General features: G+C 47.9%; 1 protein-coding gene across 5 annotated transcripts in view; it reads left to right on the plus strand.

Moving 5' to 3' along the window:
* The window catches only part of SPOCD1 (SPOC domain containing 1), a 34,687-nt gene extending 14,433 nt beyond the window's left edge, over window positions 1-20,254 (plus strand). For 4 of the 5 annotated variants that reach the window (XM_059729581.1, XM_059729582.1, XM_059729583.1 and 1 more), the window contains 10 exons: window positions 3,973-4,114; window positions 6,970-7,129; window positions 8,368-8,484; window positions 9,158-9,283; window positions 10,169-10,286; window positions 12,301-12,445; window positions 13,778-13,934; window positions 15,371-15,460; window positions 16,117-16,303; window positions 17,907-20,254. In XM_059729581.1, the coding sequence (XP_059585564.1) occupies window positions 3,973-4,114; window positions 6,970-7,129; window positions 8,368-8,484; window positions 9,158-9,283; window positions 10,169-10,286; window positions 12,301-12,445; window positions 13,778-13,934; window positions 15,371-15,460; window positions 16,117-16,303; window positions 17,907-18,787 (2,123 nt within the window). In that variant the 3' untranslated portion in view covers window positions 18,788-20,254. Of the gene's footprint in view, window positions 1-3,972; window positions 4,115-6,969; window positions 7,130-8,367; window positions 8,485-9,157; window positions 9,284-10,168; window positions 10,287-12,300; window positions 12,446-13,777; window positions 13,935-15,370; window positions 15,461-16,116; window positions 16,409-17,906 lie in introns of all 5 variants that reach the window. The other variant, XR_009462929.1, reaches the window with a different exon arrangement.
* Window positions 20,255-23,750: the final 3,496 nt, after the last annotated feature.

Genomic DNA, 23,750 nt, shown 5'->3' on the forward strand with positions numbered 1-23,750 from the left:
GATATTGGACAAACACCATGCCAGAGTTGCCTCTCTCTGAGCTTTGCTTTATGGGTTTAAAGGGCCAGACAGAGAGAGGAAGGCTGCGAGACTGAAACCTGCAGCCCGAGACCATGTACTCTCTCTGGGTCTGAGGACTGAAGGGAAACCAGAGATTGGTTTCTGTTCATCGTTTGGAGAAGATCTTTTCCTGAATGTGAAAGGCTTGTTTGTGGTCCCTGGAGACAGACCCTCCAGGGGTATAATACATAGATGGGTTTTGATACAAAGAGGGCTCCTGAGTCCGCCAGAGGGAGTACATGCAGCTACAGGGTTGTGTTCAGATCATCTTCTGCTTCCTACAGTGGCAGTCCATCCAGAGGAATTATTTCCATGGGGCAGCCCATCCTTCACAAGGACTGCTGAACAAGAGGGGTTTCAACTTGTTATGGAGCAAAAAAGAGCATGCCTAGTGATGCATTAGCTTTTTCCCAGGGGTCAAATTGGGCTAACTTTTGCCAGCTTGGGTTACCATTACTTTTCCTGAGACTCTGGCTACTTGTGCTTTGGAAACTAAGCTGTAATTATTCAGATAATTAAGATTGTAGCCCTTATGTTTGTAAAGTAAACTGCCCATGTGGGAAAAAGACACCAATTGGAGCACAGGTATCTTCTACCTGAGTATTTAGAGAGGAGAAAACAGTAGTTACGAGACGGAGGTTTTTTCCCTCAAAGGGGTGTTGAACCTGAAGCCAAATGACAACTTTTGATATTCATTAGTTCACTTTTGAGAAACAACTTGAGGAAAGAAGAGGGAGGATCCAATTAGGAGGATTCTCATTGTCTGCATACTGGCATTAGGTTGCACTGTCTCTTCTCTGCCATTATAGACTGAGATTGGGCTGAGCCAGCCCCTGACCAGTCCTTGCAGGATCTGCATTTGAATCACCATTCACACTGAATCCATTTGTTCACAGCACCAAGCACCTGCATGGGTTAGCGTGATGCATTCGCTGCTGAACAGGCTGCCTGAATAGCAGATAACTGTCACAGGTCTGGGAGTCGTGAGTCAGAGTTGCGTAGCAAAGCCTGAGCTCATGGTGTGACTGTTTCACGGCATAATGACGCCCATCCTGAGACTTGCGCTTAGAACAATAATGTAATTACAGCAGCAGAAACCCTGAAATATTATTCAGGCAGCTTGAATCCCTGTGTCCATCCTCCTACTCCTCTACATGAAGGAGAATTTGCTAGCTGTGTTTTCTCTTTGGGGAAGGAACTTCAAGAGGCATGGGTCCTCCGCCCCCAGAATGGCAGGATTGTTAAGCAGCAAGCTTATTATCACTGGACTAGCAATAGGATGATAAAATGCTTCAAGGTTTCTGAACTGTTCAAGTGCTGTTATGCACAGAAGACAGGCTGTCAAGTCAGATTGGGGCTTTCTTTTCAGTCTCACTGGGCGCGTCTACACCTATGCTTTAATGTGCAGTAGTTTATTTTATTGCTCATCAAAGCGTCACATAAAAACCCCCGCAGTTATGCTAACGCACAGTGAAATAGGCCCCTGCACGTTAAGCATCACTTAAAAACCGTGCACGTTCATTACTGTGTGTTAAGGCAGCCTTGTGGTCATTTCTTTAGTACCTCACATTGGAGGCACTACATTTAATGCACATTAGCAAAAGCGCCTTAATGCACATGTAGACGCGCCCACCGAGTTCTAAATCATGTTTGCTCGGTTTATAAGTTGAAAGGAGTTTTCTTCAATGTCTGGCGTCTCCACTTAGAGTCTGACAGTTCAGGCTCCGTTTATCATCAATAATAAAGTTTCTGCCTGGGGGTTGAATTCTGCTGGCACTACTTGAAAAGGCAGTGAACCCAACTTGCTCCTAGCATCTGGGTCTGCAGAGAAAGCAAGAATAACAATTCATTTGGAGTCTAGCCCTGTGCCCCTGGCTCACACTGACTAGTTCTCCCTCAGGCAGGGAATCCACTGAGGTCACAAGTAAGTACTAGGCCAAGGATGTGGGATTTGCAGAACCGGGCCCTTCGTTAGTAAAGCCAGCAGAATTGACTCGGGCACTTGCTATCTTAGCAGGCGGTACAAAAATGAAGTTGTTTCACTTATCGGCACTGTCTGTCAGCAGAAAAGCAGTTGCCACAGGGGATCGCTAACAGTTCCCTGCGGTGGTCTAACTTTGTTGGTAGCGTTTCTACAGCTAGCAAGGAAGATCTTGCTTTTCTGCTGATTGATGTGTAGGTGACCTTTGTTTTATTTATAACCGCAGCCCCATAATTCCCCAGGTAGCAGATGAGCAGCAGTCTCGTCCTGAAGCACATGCAGCCTCCGGTTGCTATAAATAGATTAGACCTTAATCCTAAAAAAGATAAAGCAGTGCTGCTCCTTGGATGGATTAAATGATGTCAGGGAGAATTTTCCAGCGTGTGCAATGGAAGGAACGGTATTGGGACGCTATAACCGAACGCCACAGGTCACAGCTTTGGAGCGATCTGCCCATTCACCTGTCCCACGAATAGAGTGAAATCTTTGCTCCAGAGGGTCACCCCTTGCTTTTGCTTTGTTAAGGTAATGATATCACACGATCTGTTCTGCCATTACAGACAAGCTGGGAGGGGGCAGTAGATACCCCCTGACAAGACCTACTAGAAACCCTTGAATAGGTCACAAGGATCTGCTGCTGCTTCTAGCAATTTATAGGAAAGGTGCACGTGCTTTCCTTGCAGGCGTGGAAGGTCTGTGTTCACATCAGCTTCAAGTCCGCTTTGTGTTTTTCCAAGGCTATAATGTTCTTTGAGTGAAGCTGCTGCAGCTTAGTATTTCCTTTTTTGCCTTGGATTTTAATTTAGCAACATTTCACTCACAAATGTGACTTTTTTCCATGCCTCTCCGTAAGTCATAGATTCAGAGATGTTAGGGTCGGTAGGTCATCGAGTCTGACCCCCTGCCCTGGGCAGGAAAGAGCGCTGGGGCCAGACGACCCCAGCCAGGTGTCTGTCCAGTCTTCTCTACTCCTTGTCTTCTTTGTGGCCACCCTTCCTAGTTTAAGCGGTAAACCAATTAACCAGTTTACTATCAGCACCTGTGTTACAGGGTGCCAGGTATGTCAGAGATTACTCTGCACTGAGTCATGTCACAGCACTGTGATGCAATTTTACTATATCGTTGGATGATCGTGGCTACCAAGATACAGAAGTGGAGAGCCAGAATCGAAACAGTTAAGATAAGTCAGTATAAGTAGCAGTTAGAAGAATTAATGAACGGTGCAGTTGAGTTATACAGCGCGTGGTGCTGTGTCCTTCTGTGTTTATAGCAACTTACCCAATACCCTTTCTGTGGAATGCCAGGATCCGTTTTTATGTTGGGAGTCCATGCTGCTAGACAGAAAGCTGTGCCGTTTGCACTGGCATTATCTAGCTGCTTGAAACTCAGAGCCACTGTTTTCCAGAATGTGGCTTCAGGTACAACATGGGGAACTCTTCCATCGTTTTGAGTTCATGTTCCCCCCCAAAAACTAATTAAAAGAATTAGTCTTTTTATTGCATGGTAAAATGCAAATCCTTTTGTACAGCTCTATCCAAACAAAAGCTTAACCCAGCAATTCTCAGCCACGGTGCCACGGCACCCTGGGTTGCCTTGAGACCCTTTCAGGGGTGCCGCAGGGTGTCACACAGCGTTAGCACTGCGAGGTGCGCTAACGTGATTCACGAGATAAGCCCAGACATTTCAAATAGGAATCCACAGCGTCAAAAGCAGTCTGACCTGTTGTGATCTTGCTGAATTCTTTGCAGCAGAAGAATTGTTCGAGTATTTTTCTGGAGTCAGATACTGAGCGAAAACTAAAATCTGACATTTTCCAAGGGGTACCATGAGTTTAAAGAAGGTTAAGAGCCACTGGCTTAACCCTGTGGTTCTCCTGCCAGCGTTTCAAGGAGAGCGTCTGAGATCTTGGTGCTTCCTTTTTTCTTTTTAAGATGATGATAATGAGAAGAGGAGGAGGAGAAGGGCAAGATCTCTCCCTAAGGAAGCTTCCGTTTCTGTTCCTAGTTTGCCGCTGTCTGCAGAACAAATTCGGGTTAAAGTAATTGACTCACTGCGTGGGATGCTACAGAAAAGGTGAAGTGGCTCATACATGATGGGAACAGGGATAAAAAGAGGGCTGGGGACATTCTGCATAAAAATCGCATGCAATTATTGAGCAAAGTCTTATGTGAGGGTTGGTGCTCATTAGATGCCAAGGCAGCAGAAACTTCTTTGTGGATTTGACTCCTGTTATTCTGGAGCAGAATAACTCTTCAAGCACACAGCACTCAGAACAAGCCTGTCCTTGTTTCTTCTAGGGGAGGGCCTCATTTTTCTTTACTTAGACTCCTCTTTAGTCCTGCATCAACTGTCTCCTTTCAGCGAGAAATGGGGTGGGATTCCCTTCAGCATCCCTCTGTGCAATTCCTCAGTCACCCAAAGGGCCCTGTTCATGAGTGCTGTGAACCTCTCCTTACCACCTGCAGCAAATGGGCTGGTGCGTTAGCACAACCAGGCCCGGTTGATTTGAGGAGCTTTGGGGTAGGAGCTGAAAAATGCGGCCCTTGAAGAGAAATATTTTATTTGGGACTCAGCACATTGCATATGGGGCAAAGTGCTGGCAGAAGCAGATGCACACCGGAATTATTTATTGCGGTAGATTGCTCCATTTGTTATCTCTTTGTTGCTGGTGTTCATGTTTATTCATTTAGCAGGCTTAGCTCTTTATCAGGTAATCATGTAAGAAGGTTATGCCGTTGCACAGCAAATTGGATCAGGGCAGTGAGGTTAATGCAGTAGAATTCAAGAACTGAAGAGCTGCTAGCTTCAAACTCTTATTAGGTCACAGGTGGAAATGAATTTGGTGGCACATACCAGACAGCCTGATTTCCCAGTGTCTGGCATAGTAATTTGAACTCGCTTCATGATGCTCAGCTTTTATTCATCGAGGGCCTGGTCCAAAGCTCTGTGAAGTCCATGAATCATTTCCCTTTCCCCTTTTGTTTGCAAGGCAAGAAAGGTTGGCCTGACATAGCAGAAACCACCCACCACTGGCCATCATCAGGTGTGTGGCAGTCCAAGGGGTACAATGGGACGGGCGCTGCACCTGGGAGTGGAATGGCATTGGCAAAACTGTCTAGGGAAAACGCACATGGCCACACTTCTTTTCTGTGAGCAGTACATTTATCCACAACATTTGAAACCAGAATATTAATTTGCCCTAGTGAATGCAGGTTTTTGACCAGCCTGGTCTTGGTTAGTGTTTCTTAGGTAGACCTCTCTATGCTGGAGGTCAGGTTACAATGAGGCATTGAAAAAGTGAGATGCTCAGAGTACAGGAGATAGGAGGGCCCCATGCTTAAATGCAAATTATTGCTTGGGGATACAGCACCATTCCCTTGGGACAGTGGCTCTCGAACTTCTTTGCATTTATAGTCCTATTTTCAGCTTGTTCTGTTGCTGCGTACCCCAGTGATTCCATTGTAAAAAAATAATTTGGCTTTATGGCACTGTATCCACATGGTTTTCCATCACCTGCAGTGGTTTAAGAGCTTTATACTCTTTCACTTGAGCCCCCACAGATATGAGATTTAGGACTGTATCCTCTGGCCATGCTCTATCCCTTTTCCAGCAGAGATGTTGCTGAATTGTTCTTTTTGTCTTTTCTTCTTTTTTCCTCCATTTGTTTCCTCTCTCCCTCCTCCTGCTTTCCGATTCTTTCCTCTCTCATATTCACTGGGAAGGTGATTCTCAGCCAGGAGGATGCGGTGCCCTGGGGTGCCTTCGAGGTCCTTTCAAGGATACGGCGGGGCGCTATGCAGTATTAGCACTGCGAGGTGGGCAAACATGATTCACAAGATAAACCCAGAGATTTCAAATAGGAATCCACAGTGTTAAAAACATTCTGACCTGCTGTGGTTTGCCTGAGTTCTTTATAACGAAAGAATTGCTCTAGTATTTGTCTGTAGTTGAAAACCGAGTGAAAACTAAGAGCTGGTATTTTCTGACGGCTGCTCTGAGCGTATCGAGGGGTGCCTTGAGTCTAAAAAGGTTGTTAACCCCTACTCTGGAAGTTTATCACATACCCTCATCGTGGGCATATCTGGAATTTTGAAAAGGGGGGTTGCAGATAGCGAGACGTATCATCGTGTATAAAACAACACGTACGTCTTCTCTAGTTAAAAATAAACCAGAAATTTTACTAATACACGAGGGGTCTGGCACTGAATTATTCAGTTGAAGAGTGAACAAATCTAACTTCATTGGACTGAGTTAAAAACAATCTTCCGGGCTGTGAAATAGGAGCTTTATTACCAGGAGCAGCAAACAGACAGCAGAATTTTAGAACAAAGGGTAGCTTGATTGGTGGAACATCAAGACCATTAAACAGGGGAGAAGGTCGTTAAACCCTGTGGGATGAAGAGTTTAGAAGGGATCAGGTAGATTTTAATGAGCTATGAAGTCAGTTGATCCCCTTAGCACCGCCTGGCTAGACACGTTGCCGTCCTGTCCAGGAAGCTGATTTTAAATTTTGGGTGGATCAGGAATCACAGAGGGGTGCAAGTGCACCCACCAGTGCACCTCCCTGGATCCACCTCTGCTCCCCATGTACCTGCCTTGGGGTGGGGGAGCAGATCCCTGTTGCCCTCGCAGCCGGCAGTTGCCCCATGTGTAATGTGAGCGTAAGCAAGTTGAATTCTTTTAGGGTTTCTGACACGGCTGCACAGTTTGAACAAGCTGTTTCACCATGCCAGCGGTTTCCCTCTGAAACGGTGGGAAGGTTCGTTTTCTGAAATCCCCTGCTCACAGACTGTTTCAGGTTCAGCAGAAGTTTCTCAGGCCCATTTGTTTGGAGTTTTAACTGAAGAAAGCATGCCGGTTTGGAAATCAGTTCCCAGGTAGCAAGCCACGCTGATATGTCCGTCTAGTTCTTGCTTACTATGCTCCAGGTTGGAGGAATCTCTTGATCTGGATGTCCCCGAAGACACGATAATGAGATTAGCAAACAACATCGAGAAGGAAATATTCCGCCGCTTCCTCTGTGTTGACCAGCGCTATAAAAACAAGTACCGCAGTCTCCTCTTCAACCTGCGAGCACCAAAAAATAAGGTAACAGATGGAGACAGGCTGCCAAATGCTTTCCAATACTCTTTTGCCAGTGTTCTGCATTATTAAATGAGAAGTGGTGGACAGATGTCTTTAAACGTGTATATATAGAACAAGAGGCCTGAGCACAGAGAGAAATGCTCCAGCCTTAGTCTCATTCTGTTTGCTGCTGGAAGAAGGCTGCATTACAATATGTCTAGGCATCCCGCTCTTGGACCCCACCCGTGACCCTTAGAAACTTTATGTAAGGTACCAAGGCACCTCTTAATTCATCACTAGGGGTCTACTTAATTCACAGTTTTGTGGGTTTCGTGAAAAACGGCATTGTCCGCGATCATCAGGAAATATTGCATTGGCTGCAATGTCTCATGAAACAACCTAAAAAATCCCCCCGGCATATTCATAAAATACGCTGTTTTAACACATCCCAATACTTACCGCAATACAAAGACAATGCGACAATCGCTACGGCCGTAGATCACGTGAGTGAGAGTTACTGTCTGCCGGTGACATGGACTGAAGTGAAGGCACCAGTCAGTGAAGCGAAAATGTTTCTATTAAGGTGAGCATTCATTAGTATTTCTAAACATTTTGTAGAACGCTACGTATAATCATAAATGCTTATGATATGAATTACCATTCCTATTATATATGCATTTATATTGATAATATATTTACACTGAGATTTAAATTTAATATTCAGATTTATAATAATATGCTAAATTATACGGCATAATTTACTTTTCACGGAATTTGCAATCAAATTATACGGTATATGCCTCTCCGCCAATCAGCTGCGAGGGGCGGGGCTGCTGGGAAATGCCGCAAAATCAGCTCTCGTGTTGCAACCAAGCTGTGAAAATTGCTTTATCTCGCTGTGAGTTAAGTAGACCCTTGTTCATCACCAGTGGCCCGTACCCTGCCTACAGACAGGTAAAGACATTTGTTCGGTTCCACCCACCTGGGTATCTGCTGCACAGCGTATGAAATCGGGCCTGCCTTGGTATACATAGCTATCATCTGAAGCTGCTGTCTAGGGAAATTCAGGCCCATATATAATTCCTGGCATGACACAACCCATCTGCACTTGAGCCCTGCTGGGAGTTTAGACAACTTTGCCGAGTAATGTGATAAAGGCTTTGAAATACCTATTTAGCAGGGGATGGAAAGAGGGAGATCTTTGGAAGCGGAGCTGACTGCAGACAGCCCTTGTTTTGCTTCACCGTTTTCTGTGCTTTCAGCTCCTCTTCCAGCAGGTGGTTCTTGGTGAGGTGACGCCACAGTGCCTGGTTCAAATGAATTCCCTGGAGATGGCACCAAAGGAGTTGGCAGAGTGGAGAGCCAGGGAGCACAAGCAGGTAAGTCAGTCCACTGCAGCTGCAATGTCAGGCCTTTGCGGTTGTGACGTGCCCATCCCTTGGACTGGCAGTAATGCAGATGACCTAAGCCAAAGTCATAGCTGCTCTGTGCTACTTAGGGGCTCTAACTCCAGATCAGTTGAGAGGCCTGATGCTTTGATTGCTTTGCCTCTTCCTAATCTGTTAATCTTTTTTGTAACTTTTTACAAAAGCGTGATCACAGAACAGTGCACCGCTCTTCTCACTGCTGCTACAGGGAGCTTGCTAACCATTGGCTTCCCTTGTACGGTGCAGTGAGGTTTACATAACTGATCCTTTTTTCTTAACAGTGAGAGAGACTCCTTAACAGTGTCAGACTTGAGATGCAGAGAGGAAGGATGACTCTTGGGCACTGGGCAGTTTGGGGCACAGGCACCAGCTCTGTGGGTACTCCAGGGCTCAAGCACCCACTGAAAAAATTAGCGGATGCTTAGCACCCACGAGCCACGGCTGGCGAGCCAGGCTGAAGTAACGCGCTGCCTCTTCTCGGCATGCACAGGGCTCGGTGCGGGAATGCATGACTTCAGACACTGTGTTTTCATTTTGTTTTTTACCTCTATCAGTTCTAAAAAATGTATTTTTGCAACCGAAAGATGCCCTCTGGGGCCCATACACTTCACAGTGAATCTTCCAGGTGCTGGAGGTGATAGAGAAACAGCAGCAAGAAGCACCAATGCGTTGCTCCACAAAACTGACCCACAAAGGAGAAATAGAGATACACAGAGAGATGGAAGAGAACGTCACCTTGGAAGACCTGTTTGTGAGTATTTGAGCAGAGTAAATTTACTCAGTGTCCTGCCTGGTTAGATATAAAGGGAGAGGCAAGGGGAAGTCCTAACTGTTTGAAACCATCTCATTCACTGAAGCTTAAAATGCCAATTGCTGGTGTCTGACTGTTTGTGCAAATGGTTTTCAGTGCAGTGGGTTGGTTGGTGTGACAGGCTGACTAATGGACAGTGGGTTAGCATAAAGCTGTTTTTTTCCATTGGACTCTCCTGTTCAGATCCTGAAGTTATGATAAAAACAAGATGGATGGTTTTGTGCTAATCTAATGAAGACATTAGCCTTCCTAAAAACACTGTGCAGTAGGGGTGAGGGCTTACAGAGAGGAATGCAGGATGACTTCAGGCCATTGAGATAAGGAAGCTTACATGCTGCTGCTTATCTGACCTGTGATGAGTCCGGGTCAGTGCTGTATCCCCTCGCCCAGTTTGTTTTTAAAAAGGACATCGGTGGAGCTATGGGCTACTAGATCAGTCTCTTCCTGTACAAATGTGTTGAACCATTTGGATTAATTATAAAGGGGATGGATGTTCTGTGGTATGTAGATGGTGTCTCTCCATCATTTCAGCAAAAGGTTATGGTTAATCGATAGTTCGTTGCTAAGAGGCCTGGTTTGGACTGTGGTTTGAAGGCTTCGTTGGAAGATGGAAGGCAACACGTACTAGAGTGAGCCTAGGAATTGCCCCGTGCCATGCTGGCCTCCTCCTGCCCTGTCTTGGGACCATGGGTGAAACCAGGCGGTGAATGAGAAGAGTGTGAATGGATACTGAGTCATTACTTCCAATAACACTGTTAAAGGGCATAGCCTGAGTACGAATCAAGTCCCACCTGTACACGCGGATAACTTGTACACTTCCTTTAGGAATCAGTGTTATGTATGGAGACGCAGCCTATTCCCCAGTCTGCTACAGAGTCTGAGAAAGACACCACAGACCAGCATAAAAGTCACTTACTGGACCTGGATTCCCATATCTGTGCTGGTAAGTAAGCTGGGAGAAAGGATCCCATCGCTTGGCCTGAGAGCTTACATTTTTCCCGAAGTTAACCTTTTTCCACATCACAAATCCATCTAACAATGTGATACGTTTTATTCAAGTGTCCCAACGAGGAACATTTCTGGCCAGGGCAGTAGTATCTTCTTGGAATACCTAGTCCAAGCTAGTGTTCTTGGTTAGTCACTTTTGTGGTCACTAAGTTCACCTATAAAAACCCGTGTATGAGCAAGCACAGGGAAATAGTGTGAAAGAAGTCATGGAGACTCACGCTAAGACTAGAGGGAGAGGGGAGCACCCTTTTCTCCTTCCTCTTAGTCCCAGCCTGTTCCATGCCAGATGCTGGCAGCTGGGATAAGTCTATGGCACATAAACAGCAAGTGCAGTATAGCTGAGACCTTGTTTGCTGGTATCCTGGGTAAATGCTCTCTTTGGCTATGGGACAGTTTGAGGCACCTATGTATAACTTACATGCTGCTGGGTTTTTGGTTGTAGCCGTGCTGGTCTAAGGACATAGGCAGGCAAGATTCTTTGAGTAGATGTGATCTCTCGTATTAGACCAACTGAGTAGTTGGAAAAAAGTTCTTAGCAAGCTTTCTGGTGCAGTCACCCTTCTTCAGGCACAGCAAGAGACTTGAAGTTGGTCTAATAAAAGAGATCACATCTACGCAAAGAGCCTTGCCTTTTACGTATAACTTAGGCAGACAAGGTTCTTTGGGTGAATCTGATATCTTTTATTAGACCAACTATAAAAGATACCAGATTCGCCCAAAGAACCTTGTCTGCCTATGTCCTTAGACCTGCCCGGCTACAACCTACACCCCCGTACGTATAACTTGGGAATTCCAACTGTGTTTATTAACTTTATGCTCTTCAGGTTGTCTTTACTATATTCACACTCCTCGTATTAAATCGGGGGCTGGGTGGCATCTGGTGCTTGAGCGTCTACCTTGGAATGGGATGATGCTTACAGACTATTAACTAATGAATGAGCTAGCAACAGAGTCTGTCAATCCCTGATCAGCCTTGTCAGCTATCTTCAGAGCTACAGATAAAGCAGTGATGCAAGACAATCATCCTCGACTGCGAGGGATTGCTGATATATACACAGTGAATGAGCCGTACCATAGCAGGACAAAAGTGGGGTAAAATCATTACACTCCAGTTCGCTAAAAACAGATGTTAGACTTCCGGGAGGGGGTGAGCCTTTTATCCTTGGATCCTACAGATGAGCAAGTGCATTGTCCCTGGTTAAGTACCAGTGAAGTATCTGAATTAACACTTTGCCCTGGGATAGTAGAGCAGGGGCGGGCAATTATTTCACATGGAGGGCTGCTCACTGAGTTTTGGCAGGCCATTGAGGGCCACATGACAGGCAGCCAGGGGCAGATTAATATTAATTTTCTAAATTTTTTAGGGACCCCGTGGGCTGGATAGAATGGCCTGGCGGGCTGCATTTTGCCCACCCCTACAGTAGAGGCTAATTTGAGTTAGTTGCCATTCAAACTGGTGTGTAAATGACTGTCCCAGACCTATTTTGCTGGGAGTAACAGCCTGGGACAGTCAGTCTTGGGATAAACCTCCATATCTGATTTTAGCCCGTGTCTGCAGGGGAAAGGAGTGAAGAGCAGGAACAGGGGACTGCAGGTGTTAGTGCTGGGTTTTAAAAACACACAGATGCAAAGGGCAGGGAAAGCCCAGAGGCAACAGGACCACTGGGGACCACTTCTGAGAAGGGCATCAGACAAGAGTGCCCAGGGTGTGAGCCTGCAGACCGGAGAATCAAACGGTGCCTGGAACTACCCAGACTGAGGGAGCTTTAAAATCCCTGAATTTAAAGGCATCAATGTGGGGAGCTTGACAGGTTGTGTGATGGGATAAATAGTGTCAGTTCGAAGGCAGTTTGTATTTCATCGCTTCTGCTTGAATTGGAAAGCCATTTTGTAAGAGATGAATGTGCTTAGAGGGCATAGAAGCATCCCATTTCCCTTTGACTTTACAGCACAGCCAGGCCCTGATGGCGAAGAAGGGTTTAACCCACCAAGGAACAAATTGCTCACTCAGAAGAAGGAAGCAGAGCTCTTCAGAAAATTACATTCAACCAGAGTCTGTTCAGCCAGACGGAGCCAACACTCGGAGAACAAGAGGTCAGTGTGGGAGTGGGGAGGCCGAGATTTGCCTTTTGCTTTTCCCTAGTTCAGTCTGAACTGTGAGTAGTAGATTCCTGTGGCAATTGGAAAATGTGGGGTGCCTGGGTACTTCTACCTGAGCTGCTGAGCTGTGCAAGGGACTGGGTCCAGTCCATTCAGAGGTGCTGTTGCAGGGTGGAGTGCTCTGAGTAACAAGATAACCAGTCTTAAAGAGGTGTAAACGCCTGAGCATTGGCTGAGCCCAGGCGCTGAGTAAGAAGTACCCAACATTAATGAGGTGCAAAAAGCTGAGTGCAGGCAGCTCCACCAGGAATTAGCAGGAAGGACCTGAAATCAATGGGATGTGGCTGTCTTCACTTCTTCACCAGCTTCTAAAAGTGCCCGTACATCTCCCATTGTCCACACCAGGAGTTTGAAAGATCCAAAGGCAGATCCAAACCAATGCTTCTTGGCTTAAACCAATTACCAGCGGCTTCAGGGGAAACAGCATGCCCTTTCAGTGTTTGGCTCCTTACCTTACTGGGATGGGGTGGGGGTTTCCCTCACTTTAAAGCATCAGGTGGTGGCTGGATGCTGAACAAGATGGACCATTTGTCCCATCTAATACAGTGAATGTTATACCATGACACAGGTAATCAGGGTTCATGGTAGAGGTGATATTTTTTATTAAACCAACAAGATTTTTGCAAAAAAATTCTTTAATTGCAAGCTTTCGGGCACAAACACCCTTCATCAGACATTGGAAAAAAGATTGTAAAAGTGATCTTGGGTAGAAGTGAAAGTTCATATTTCATAGGATTACACAGAGGAGTCAATAGATGTATCATGTACCTTATATATATATATATATATATATATATATATATATATATATTACACACGTGCATATATATAGTAAAATAGTACCATGGCAGAAGCACTTACATCCTTGAGGGATGGGGATAACAGATGGGTCTGGAGAATAGAGTTCATACCTGTTACTCATCCTCCCTGTTGCCCTTAGTCTGTAGCCTTTGGGGCCTTTGTCAAGAGGAGATGGGTGGGGGAAGGAGCATGTGTAGGTCCTTTAGCTGGGACTGAGTTCTGTCCAGTGGGGGAGATACTGGACATATTTCGTATATCTGATTTATGTGTTACAAGACAGAAGAGAGGTCCCAGCTAGGCCAGCCAGCAATCTCCTTTTCCCTGCTGTAGGGTCCTGAGCATGCAGCGAAAGAGGTGGCATTACTCAGGGAAAAAAGGACTAACATGGGTATGACACAGATCTTACAGATCTGCAGAGATGGCTCCGCTACAAAACACATGCAAATCCCTCTTGCTTTCTTGTAGGCCTGTCTCCTCCGGCATCCTCAGGAAGAAGCCGAGGCTGCAGAAGCCCCTGGATAAGAGCACGGTGCTGTGGGAAGGATCCATTCAGATGTTCAGCATCAAAGAGTTTTCAGCCAAAGCGTATCCGGTTTCAGGCTACAGCAGCCACCTCGTTCAGGTATGAGCCTTGTTTTCTGTTATACAGTGGGAAGGAGAAACTCTTCTCTGCATCAGTAGGACTGCATTTGTTAATAAAACATGCCCCCCCCTCCCCTATTTACACCTTCAAGAGCAAACTGGATGCTTATCTTGCTGGGATCCTATGACCCCAGCTGACGTCCTGCCCTTTGGGCGGGGGGCTGGACTCGATGATCTTCCGAGGTCCCTTCCAGCCCTAATGTCTATGAAATCTATGAAATCTATTGCCTGTGGTGTTCCAGGGGCTGTGTACCACAGCTCAAGTATTTCACTTGTCCTTTTGAGCAGTTTAAAATCCTAGTGCCCAGTCCTGCAGTCCTTGTACAGTTTTTACCTGGCCGTTCCTCCCATCAGCAGTGAATGAAGCTAACAGGACTTTAAGTAGGAACTGATGAAGGAGATCAGGAAAAAGGGTGAATGTCCTGGGATGAGTTAAGTACTTTTGGGATCTGCAGTGGTTTGAGGGCTTTTATAGTTTGCTCCACGTATGCCCCCGCAGATGCGACAAATAGGACTTAAAAGGATCTCCGTTTTTGTGCTACTGCAGTGGAACAGTAGAACTGTGGAAATGAAAGCAGGGAAAGACCACTTATAGCAGCTAATACAGCCCTCAGGGCTCCTGTGCAGGATGGTTCCTTGTAATACTTTGTCTGGTTAGAAGGATCAAAAGACGCCTCTCAGAAAAGGTTCAAGTTGCAGTGTTTGCTTTTGATCTAAACCACATTACGCATGCACTGACGCCATGCTTCAGGTGGCTTTATATCTGGTAACGTAAGCGATAATAGTCATAACCAGTGGTGCTTAACTTTTGCCCAGAGGGCTGGATAGGCGGCGCCTGGTCCGTCCATGAGCTGGATCCAGCTGGTGGTCCTGATCCATGTGAAGGAGGCTGGGGGCAGCCTGGTCCCAATGCAGCTGTGTGGGGGAAGGGACCTGGCCCAGCCCTGCAGGTGGGGGCAGGTGATATGACTCGAGCCAGCTGCATGCTCTGGCCCTGACTCAGCTGCATGGATGAAAGGGGGTGTAGTTCAGCCCTGTGGGGAGAGGCGGTGTGACCCAGTCCCAGCCTGGCCATGCAGGGAGAAAGGGGGCATGGCTCAGCTCCAGTCTGGCCATGCAGAGGGAGAGCGGGCATGACCTGGCTCCAGCCTGTCATGGGGGACTTGGGAATTTGGCAGTGAGGGGAGTGGTGGTATTAAATACCTTTGCTTCCCTACTGCCATATTTCCCAACCTGTTAGGGAGCCCCACAACCAGATGCTATGGCTCCATGGGAGAGACTTGGCCGGAGGTTGAGCACCCCTGGCCATAACAACCAACAGTCTCAATAGGAGGGTCCCTGAGTAGGTCCTGAATAAGTCTGCAGGTTGTCAACTAATGACTAATCTTAATATGCTTGCCCTTTTGGTTTGTGCAGGCTCTACCAGCACAGATCCAGTCCAGGGGCTGTACTCTCCCGGAGGACGTCTGGGATTTTTTAGACAGCATCTGGCCAGCTGAAGCCAAGGTATCCTTTCAAAAGGATTGAGTTTTGGGGTGCTGCTGAGGATAATTTTCTGTGGGAGAAATTGCCTCGCAAGCATGTCCTGGTTCTGTCCGTGTGTGGGCCAGTACCCGCCCAGAGGTCTGAATATTGGAGCTGGTACAACAGTAACTCTCGAACCTTACATTATGGGAGCAGAACGGGGGTGTCAGCTGCCAGAAGCTGCCTGCATTCACGCAGCTGAAATGGCTGCTGCTGCGCGCTCCACATCTGCTCCCCAGAGCTGCGCTGACATCCACCAACAGGGCTGTGTGGTCTGGACTGTTTTAGTGGTCGGGTGGGATTTTTTGATTCAGCTGAAGCAAGTGACATTATATCATTGCACGTGTCGAGTACAAGTTGTACAGTGTTTAGGGCCCGGTCCTGAGACGTGCAGTGGACCAGTGGGAGACACACACTGTTCCCTTTCCTCCGCTGCAGTGCCTGGATGATATAAGGGAATTGGAGCTCCTCTGTGAAATGAGATTAAGCTTGAGCCCATTCTGGTCTGTGGCCTAAGTATCCTTGTGTTAGCCAGTCTCTTTCTTTACAGCGCTTATTTACTGTTCGTTGAACTTTGGTCACCGCATTGTGTTTTCGGGCAACCCACAAAACGTCCTGATCTCTTTTTGTTTGCTTAGGAGATGAGTGTGATACGATTCTACCCTGCTGTGGCCCAGGCCATGGGCACTTACAACATGCTCTATACATATTTGAACAACAAGCAGAGATACGGCATTGTGGACAGCAAGCAGATGGAAATGTTCCTGGTGCCTCTGCCAGCCTTCCAGCCAGTTCCTGCCAAATTCCACCCCCAGGGAGGCCCAGGTGGGGACTGGAAGCAAGCTGGGTGAAGTAACATTGCTTCCTTTTGATTGAAGACCAGGGCTGGCAGCGCTGTAAATAATTTAAAGTCATCTGTGGCTGTACAAGGTATTAGACACACAAGAGGCTGTAATTATTTTCCAAAGAACATCGAACTTGAAAAAGCCAAGTTATGCAGGGCAGCAGGAAACACTTCCTGCCTGTGTCCTTGCTGTGTGATAACAAGCACTTAAAGTCGCGTAGCTGTACCTGGTCATCTAGAGCATTTTCTCATTGTATTTGAAACATGACATGGGCACGAGGAGCCTGGTTCTCGCCAGGCGACTGTCAATCAGAAGTAAATCCACCAAAGTCCATGGATTTACACTAGCAAAAACTGAGAGTCAGGGAAAAGTGAATCAAGTGTAGTAAACCCGAGTGGCCCAATGTCACATGGTGTTTTCCTTTCCCTGCACAGCTCCACATCACATGCCCTGAGGTAGCTACCACACACACAGCTGATGAAAGGTCTGGAGCTTGCATGCTGATAAAGTGTAATGTAAACTCATGTAACCCCTGTCGCACAGCACCGGGTCTTTCCATACAGCTCCTTGTCATGTGAAATTCTGTTTGTCCGGGCCGCTGCTAATCTCTCACATGATGTAACTTCATATAATCCCCCTGTCGGGATCACGCTCGGTGCATACTTCAGTGCAGGCTGGCAGCTGATCGGAGTTTCCAGTAATCATCGCTGGCCAAGCCCCTTTAAGGAAGCAGCCAAGTCCATTGGTTACTGACCCCAGATTGGTTCTCCGCTCAGCGAGGTGGGAGCTCAGTCCTTGCAGAGAAGCACATTATTCTAATTATAAGTGTTTGTGTTCCTGATCTGGACCTTGGAGAGGGCTGCCATCACCCCAGGGCAGGAGACTAGAGGTGCGTTGATGCGGTACAGGGGTACCATACATAGAGCTCCCTTGAGCTGTCCCTGCACTGTGCCCTCTCAATGTCACCTGAGCCATTAGAAATGGGTTGCCTGTTGTTTTCAGCTACAAACTTGGATTGCAAATCATAGCAAAACCACCTTATATTTAGCTATGGTCTGCCTCAGGTCACAGCTGGGTGGACATGGCATGTTTGCATACAGCATTGACGCAAATCTACTTACTTAAAGTGAGTTTATACAATTAGTGTCAGTGTTTTGCCACTGGAGGAAGAAGCACCTCATTCACCAGCCAGGCTGGCGTATTGATTGAGTCTGCTGCTGACCTGCTGGGGGATAAAACACTGAAAACAACAAAGGGGGGATTTTTTTTTCTACAGCAGCCTTTAAAGTTGCACCCCAAACATTTGTGCATGCATGTATTGGTGTACCTGAAAAACCTTGGATTTCCTGTTGTAGGGTTTCAGTCAGAGCTGTAAGACAGGCCAGCCTATCCTAGCTAGCATAGGTAAAAATATCCGTGAATATGAGGCAACTTGGGGCAGGGTTATCTCAGTATGCGCTGAACAAAAAGCAAGGATTTGGCCCAAAGTTAGGAAGATTCCAGCAAACATTGCTGAGGGGTGGATGCTGGGGAGAGGAGGAAACCCTTCTTTAATTCCATTGTTTCTCTCTGTCTTTTAATAGGTCTTGAAGCAAATCATTCTAGCTTATTATTAGGGCTGATCCTCCCAAAGGCTGCTCCTGGAAAGGCCCCTGCGAGCAGCCTAAAGCCCAGTCTTTCGACGGGAACCAAAAGGAAGAAAGTTACTTTTAAAACCGACCTTGTGACCGAATGCTTTGCACTTGCACCACAGAGTCCTGGGAGCAAACAGGAGCTGGCCCCCGCACCCCTGAGCAAGCTGCTGTTTAGCAGTGAGTGTTCCCCACTGATTTCTCATGGCCCTGAGCTCCTAACATTTGAGAACATGTTCACTTTCGATGTGGCAGCAGGTGATGGCTTACACGAAGAGACATCTTTTGGGGCGTCTGCTTCTCCGTGCCTCCAAACCAGAGGGGAGGAAGCCAACCAATATATCCAGAATGGGGCTCTCCGTTCACTTGGCCACGTGTGCGTGCATCAGGAAGCTGGTGGAGAGCAGCAGGGTGTGACAAGGGAGCTGCAGGTGGTTGTAGCACCAGATACCTCTCAGACCTGGGATATTGGACTGTTGCATCCATGGTCCTGTTGTCCTGATGAGGAGGGTGGCAGTGCTGCCTTCGACGCCAACGTGTGTGCTGTTCCCCAGTTATCAATCATGTTTTATCCGGTTCAGCCTGATTCCCACGAGTCTTCTGCTGTTTTGCACCTCCAAAATCCCGTTGCGACTGGAGACTCCCACCCAGGTGGCCCCATAGAAGAAGCATTGTCTCTGATTCACCAGCTGGAGGCACTGGTGCAGCAGAATTCACAGCTCCAGAGCCAGACCTTTCCGTTTCCTTCTGTCGATGGTGCACCTCAGATAGCAGGAGGATCCACGTTTCCACCAGCCCAGCATGGAAGTAGTTGTGCCCCCAGCTCTGAATGATCCTTCTACCCTTGTGATTCCGTGTGTACATTTGGAAATACATCTTCCACTCCTAGCATCCTTCCCTTCTGGACAGAGCTCCCTGTTCCATACTTTGTCTTGCTTTCAAATCCTATTAACACTTAATGCAAAAACAACCAAATTGGATTAGTGGCTTTTTAACTATCTTGCATAGGGCCAATTACAACTAAACGTAACATGCTTTTGGCTCTGGTATAATTAAAACAACACTGACTTGCCGTCTTGTAGATCAAGAAAAATATGATATTGCAGACTGTGTATGGATAGAGAGATCAGAACCCCTTCCTCCCCCCTCAGTTAAATCTTACTGTAAAGTCTGATTTATGTGCTATCTTTGAAGCTGTTGGGCATTTACATTACCACAGCCAAGGTTTAATAATTAACTTGGTATGCCCATGACCCACAGACCCTACGATTTTAGGATGTTAAACATTTCACTTCTGATATCAAAACACATCATGCCAAACAGCATAGGAAAGAAATCCCCATTCTGGTCATTCATTGCCACGGAGAATCACCAGCACGGTTGACAGAACGTGCTCCTTGCGCATGAAAGCAGCATTGTCCCAAGAATAAGTTTGCAATTGCTCCTAGAAGACGCAACATCTGGATCGCTGACAGTCCCCCATGGGCTGCTTGGGAGGTTGCGGATTGCTTGAAACATGCCCGTAAGGCAAGGTGGCCTCTGAGGTTATTCCACCTGCTCCGAGAACAGATGGAAGAACATGAAGGCATCTCGGCGTGTCGGCAGCCACCTGGCGGGGGGAGTGGGAGCAGAGATACGGAGTAAGTGCCACGGTGCTTCAACCTGAGAGGGGACTTGCTCTCTCTGCTTTCTGTGGCTGCAACAAGGAACAAGTGACCATTTCTCTGAGCATCGAGACTCAAGGAAGCACTTTGCAAGGCAAGGCTTGAGGCACTTTTTGTACCTGTTCAAAAACTATTTACCTCCAGGAGAAGAGGGTGACTTTTTTTAATGACCTCTGGCGCTCTTTGGACTTTAACCCTGTAGGAAAGGTTTTCAGGGGACCTTTTTAAAACCATGGTAAGAGCATAAGCAGCATTGCCCGCTGGCAGAATAATACTGAGCTGCTAACAGTTTTAACGTTACTGTGCAAGTACACAAAATGTTTTTTTTATATTTATAGTACTTGCGGGTTGTTTTTTTGAGTGGTTATTTAAGCACATACATCTCGGGATCTTCATGAAGCATGGGCACTGTGTGTCGGTTGTTTGAGGCTCCTTCATTTTACATTGTCCCAGGACATGATTTTAAAAATCTCTCATGTTCTTTGACTGGTAGGCACCAGCAATGCTAGAAGACAAGGGTTCAAATATTGGCTGGATGATCTCCAGCTTGGGGGAAAGCCAGAATGGTAGATTGTTCTGTTTTTATGTTACGGACCTTGCAGTGTTTTTTAAATAAATATAAAGGCTAAACCCCCACCCCTGCAGTTTCGTGGCTTTTATTTTTTAACAGAGGCCGCTGAGAGGTGCCAGGCAGGATGGAGTTGGTCCCAACTAAGTTTGCAGTTGGTGCCAGGCTTGTCGCGTGGTTCGAGCACCTTCCTCTTGTCCAGCACGGTCGAAGATCTTTGCTCGGACAACTGCTGGCTGAGCTGATCGAGGCCAGGGTGAGTCAGCAGAAGAGAAGAGTTTGCATCTCTGTGCAGGGGGTTAGCGCCCAGCTGAGGTCAGGGAGTGGCTCTGGAGAGTGCTGCCCCGCTGCGGGGTATCTTTTCCCCCGATGGGTTGCCTAACCTCCCCTCCTTCCCTCTGGTTTTCTCCCAGCCACAGCTCTCCATTCTGTGCTAACTCCCCACTCCCGGCTGCATGTAGACCTTTTAAACACTTGTAATAGGCTGCAATGACGTCCGCTCTTAGTCATTGTGCAGCCAGGCGTCACTTAGTTCTTCCCTATTCCCTGAGCCCTTCTGATAATGTCTCCAAGCCCTTGGCACCACTTCCCCCTCCGTCTTTGCTTCTGACTCATTGCCCATGACATCAAGTGCTGCAGTTATTAGGATGAAAAAACAGAAGAGCCGGCATCTGTTGTAAACCGAGATTCAGCTGCTGTTGGGCTAGTTGCACACAGCTGGCCCCACTGGAAAGTCCTGTTGAGGAGCACAGAGGCTGTGTCTACACTGGAGCATTGGACTGCCCCGGGGCAGGGCAGGAATGTGCGTACCAGTGGTGGGGGGTGTCCGAGCTCTCCCGGTTGCTTTTGCACCTGACCTCCTTGTTCACCCTGGGACTGTGCAGGCCCAGAAACCCCCCCATTGACTTCTGCAGGCTTTGGTTCAAACCATCTTACACCTCTAGTTGCAGTGGCCACTGGGCACGGTGCCTCACTCCTCCCTTAAGCAGAAGCATAGGGTGGGGGTTTGGAGGGTCTTTGGGAAGCCTTCGCTTTCCCTGTAGTGCTGGAAACCAGCACAGGGGAGAAGCAGAGAAGAAACAGCAGCAGGCTGCCCTCCCCATCCAACACAGAACCAACTGGAGGGAAAACAGACCTCCCAGGTTTCAAATCCTTTCCCGGCCCTAGATATTAGTTGACCAAGAGAAAAGAGCAACAGGCTGAGCGTAGTCTGATTTCTAACGTGGCCTGTGTGATTCCAGGCTGTGGAAGTATGTGCCTTTAAGTGCTGGCATTAATGAGCTTAACTATCCCCAGTTGCCTAATAGATTGGATAATGAGCAACATTCCTAATACACCATTCGATGGGGTTAGATAATTGCTCTTTAAAATGAAGCGACTTTTTATGGCTTTTAAATCAAGCTTTTGCCTTGTTTTACTTACAGGGGGCCAGAAACTCCATTAGCATGAATTGGTGTGAGCCTGGGCAGGGCTGGTTTGTAGCCAGCCAAGGAACTGTCCCACCGGGCCAAATTCATCCTGGGGGCCAGCCTAATGGGATAAACCAGTGGTTCTCAGCCTTTTTAGACTCAAAGGCTCCCTCGTTAAACTCGAGGCCCTCACGGAGAATCTCAGCACTTCATCTCCACTCATTTTTTTTTACTACAAAAAATAATCGACCAATTCTGTTGCAAAGACCTCCAACCACAGCAGGGCAGGATGCTTTTGACACCTATTTGAAGTCTCTTGTGAATCATATTTGCACACCTCACAGTGCTGACATTGCATGGCACCCTGCACCACCCTTGACAGGATCCCCAGGCACCCCAGAGTGCCCGGTTGAGAATCGCTGGGATACGCTCTACCTTACGAGAAGGGTGGGACTCTGAAGTCGTTTCATAACTTCAGTGGAGCTACCACACTGGCTTTAATTGAGGACGGGATTTGGTCTTGTGCCTGTAAGGATCTTCTCTTCCCTTGTGCCTTTGTTTTACTTGGCTCCATCTCTCACAGACGAGGGATCACATTTGGATCCGTGGCACAGAGAGCTGTTTGCGTCACCGACTCAGAGCTCCCCCATTCTGGCGCATCTCTCCCAACCCAGGCCTGTGCCTGAGAGGCGCAAGAAAGCTTTATCACCTACCTACGCCCACCCACGCATGCACACAGCATTTCATTTCCTTCCTCCCAGCCCCATTCAGCCTGCTGGCTGAGCCTCTGCGTGTTTGCACCTGGAGGCATGCAGCCTGGCTTAGCTTCATGCAGAGGCTGCTCTTACCCATTTCCTTATCACATCTCTTTTTTTTTTTTCTTCTCCACCGCATCCTTGCTTCCTCTTTTTGCAGGCCCTCTCCACCCCCCACGTTGCTAGCAATCGCCTGCTGCTGCTTTCTGATTTTTGCAGCTTTCCCAAGCTGGAGTTTTTCTTCTGTTGTTATGTTTTCCCCCCTCTCTCAAGCAGAAGGGGAGTTTGTGCGTGCAGGAAATTTCCTCTAATTGACTTCAGGGTGTGTTGCTGCCAGAGTTGGGCTGAGGATGAGCCTGTACGCAGGGGGCTAGCAAGGCCCCTTGCTTCGGGAAGGCGGTGCTGCGTGGACGCAGTCGGCGTGAAGGGAGACAAGGAGGACTCGGTGTCTTTCCTGAGGACTCCCAGCTGCATTTTAATGTGTTAGAGAAACTCTACTCCCCTCCCTGCCTACGAATTTATCTCGCTGCTTTGTACGGCATCCAGATGGCACCGAGCGCTGTGTCATGAGATAGTAAACAAAGCAGGCTGCCCCGCTGCTACGAGGAAACGCTGCGATTAGGCACTAAGTGCTTCTCAGCCCAAACGGCTGGTGTCAGTTCCTGGCTGCTTTACCTCCTGTTGACAGGAGTGAAGGTGGCGGGGGAATGGTGCCGGGGGACGGCAGGGCCTTGCTGTTGTGCACAGGGTGGGAGACGTGCCAGGGCGATCCGGTTCCAGCAGTGCAGCTTCGTGTTTGCAAGGCAGGACCCTCCTTCCCGCCGGGCGGGCGCGAGAGGGTCGTGTTTCCGCTCCTGGGTGCTGAGCGCCACGTGCGGTTGGAGTTGGAGGGTGCTGGGCGTCGGAGCGCGGTGGGTGTCTTCCGCGGGGCATCCCCAAGGGAAAGCATCCCAAATGGAGCCAGTTTGGAAAGGACGAGTCCAGGGTGGAGGCAAGATTAGAGCTCAGGGCCCCGGAGCTCCTGTTGGGAGTCACCCACGGCCCCGTCTTCCTTCTTTGCCCTTGGGCCTCTTCTGGCAGCAAGGAGGGCTGGGTGTGGGAACCCACCAAGGATCCGTGCTTGGCGGCATCTGGGTTTACCTCCCTCTTCAGCCCTTTGGATCCACATAGGCTGGCAGCTGCCCCATTTTTAACCCTGAAGGTACCATCACCCTAGAGGCACCACGCTCCCAATTTGCAAGCGGTTGCCCGACCCAGTTGGGCAGCTCAGCTCAGCTCAGCTCATAAAGGGCCAGTCAGAGGCATTGAACAGAGCCTGGTCTGGCTCTGATGGCTGCATCGCAGGCTGCTCCTTCCGGTTGCCTTTGGGGAGCCAAAAGTCTTCTTTTCAGCTGTTGCCT

The sequence above is a fragment of the Alligator mississippiensis genome, chromosome 6 (genome assembly GCF_030867095.1).
Source record: "Alligator mississippiensis isolate rAllMis1 chromosome 6, rAllMis1, whole genome shotgun sequence".
NCBI lineage: Eukaryota > Metazoa > Chordata > Crocodylia > Alligatoridae > Alligator > Alligator mississippiensis.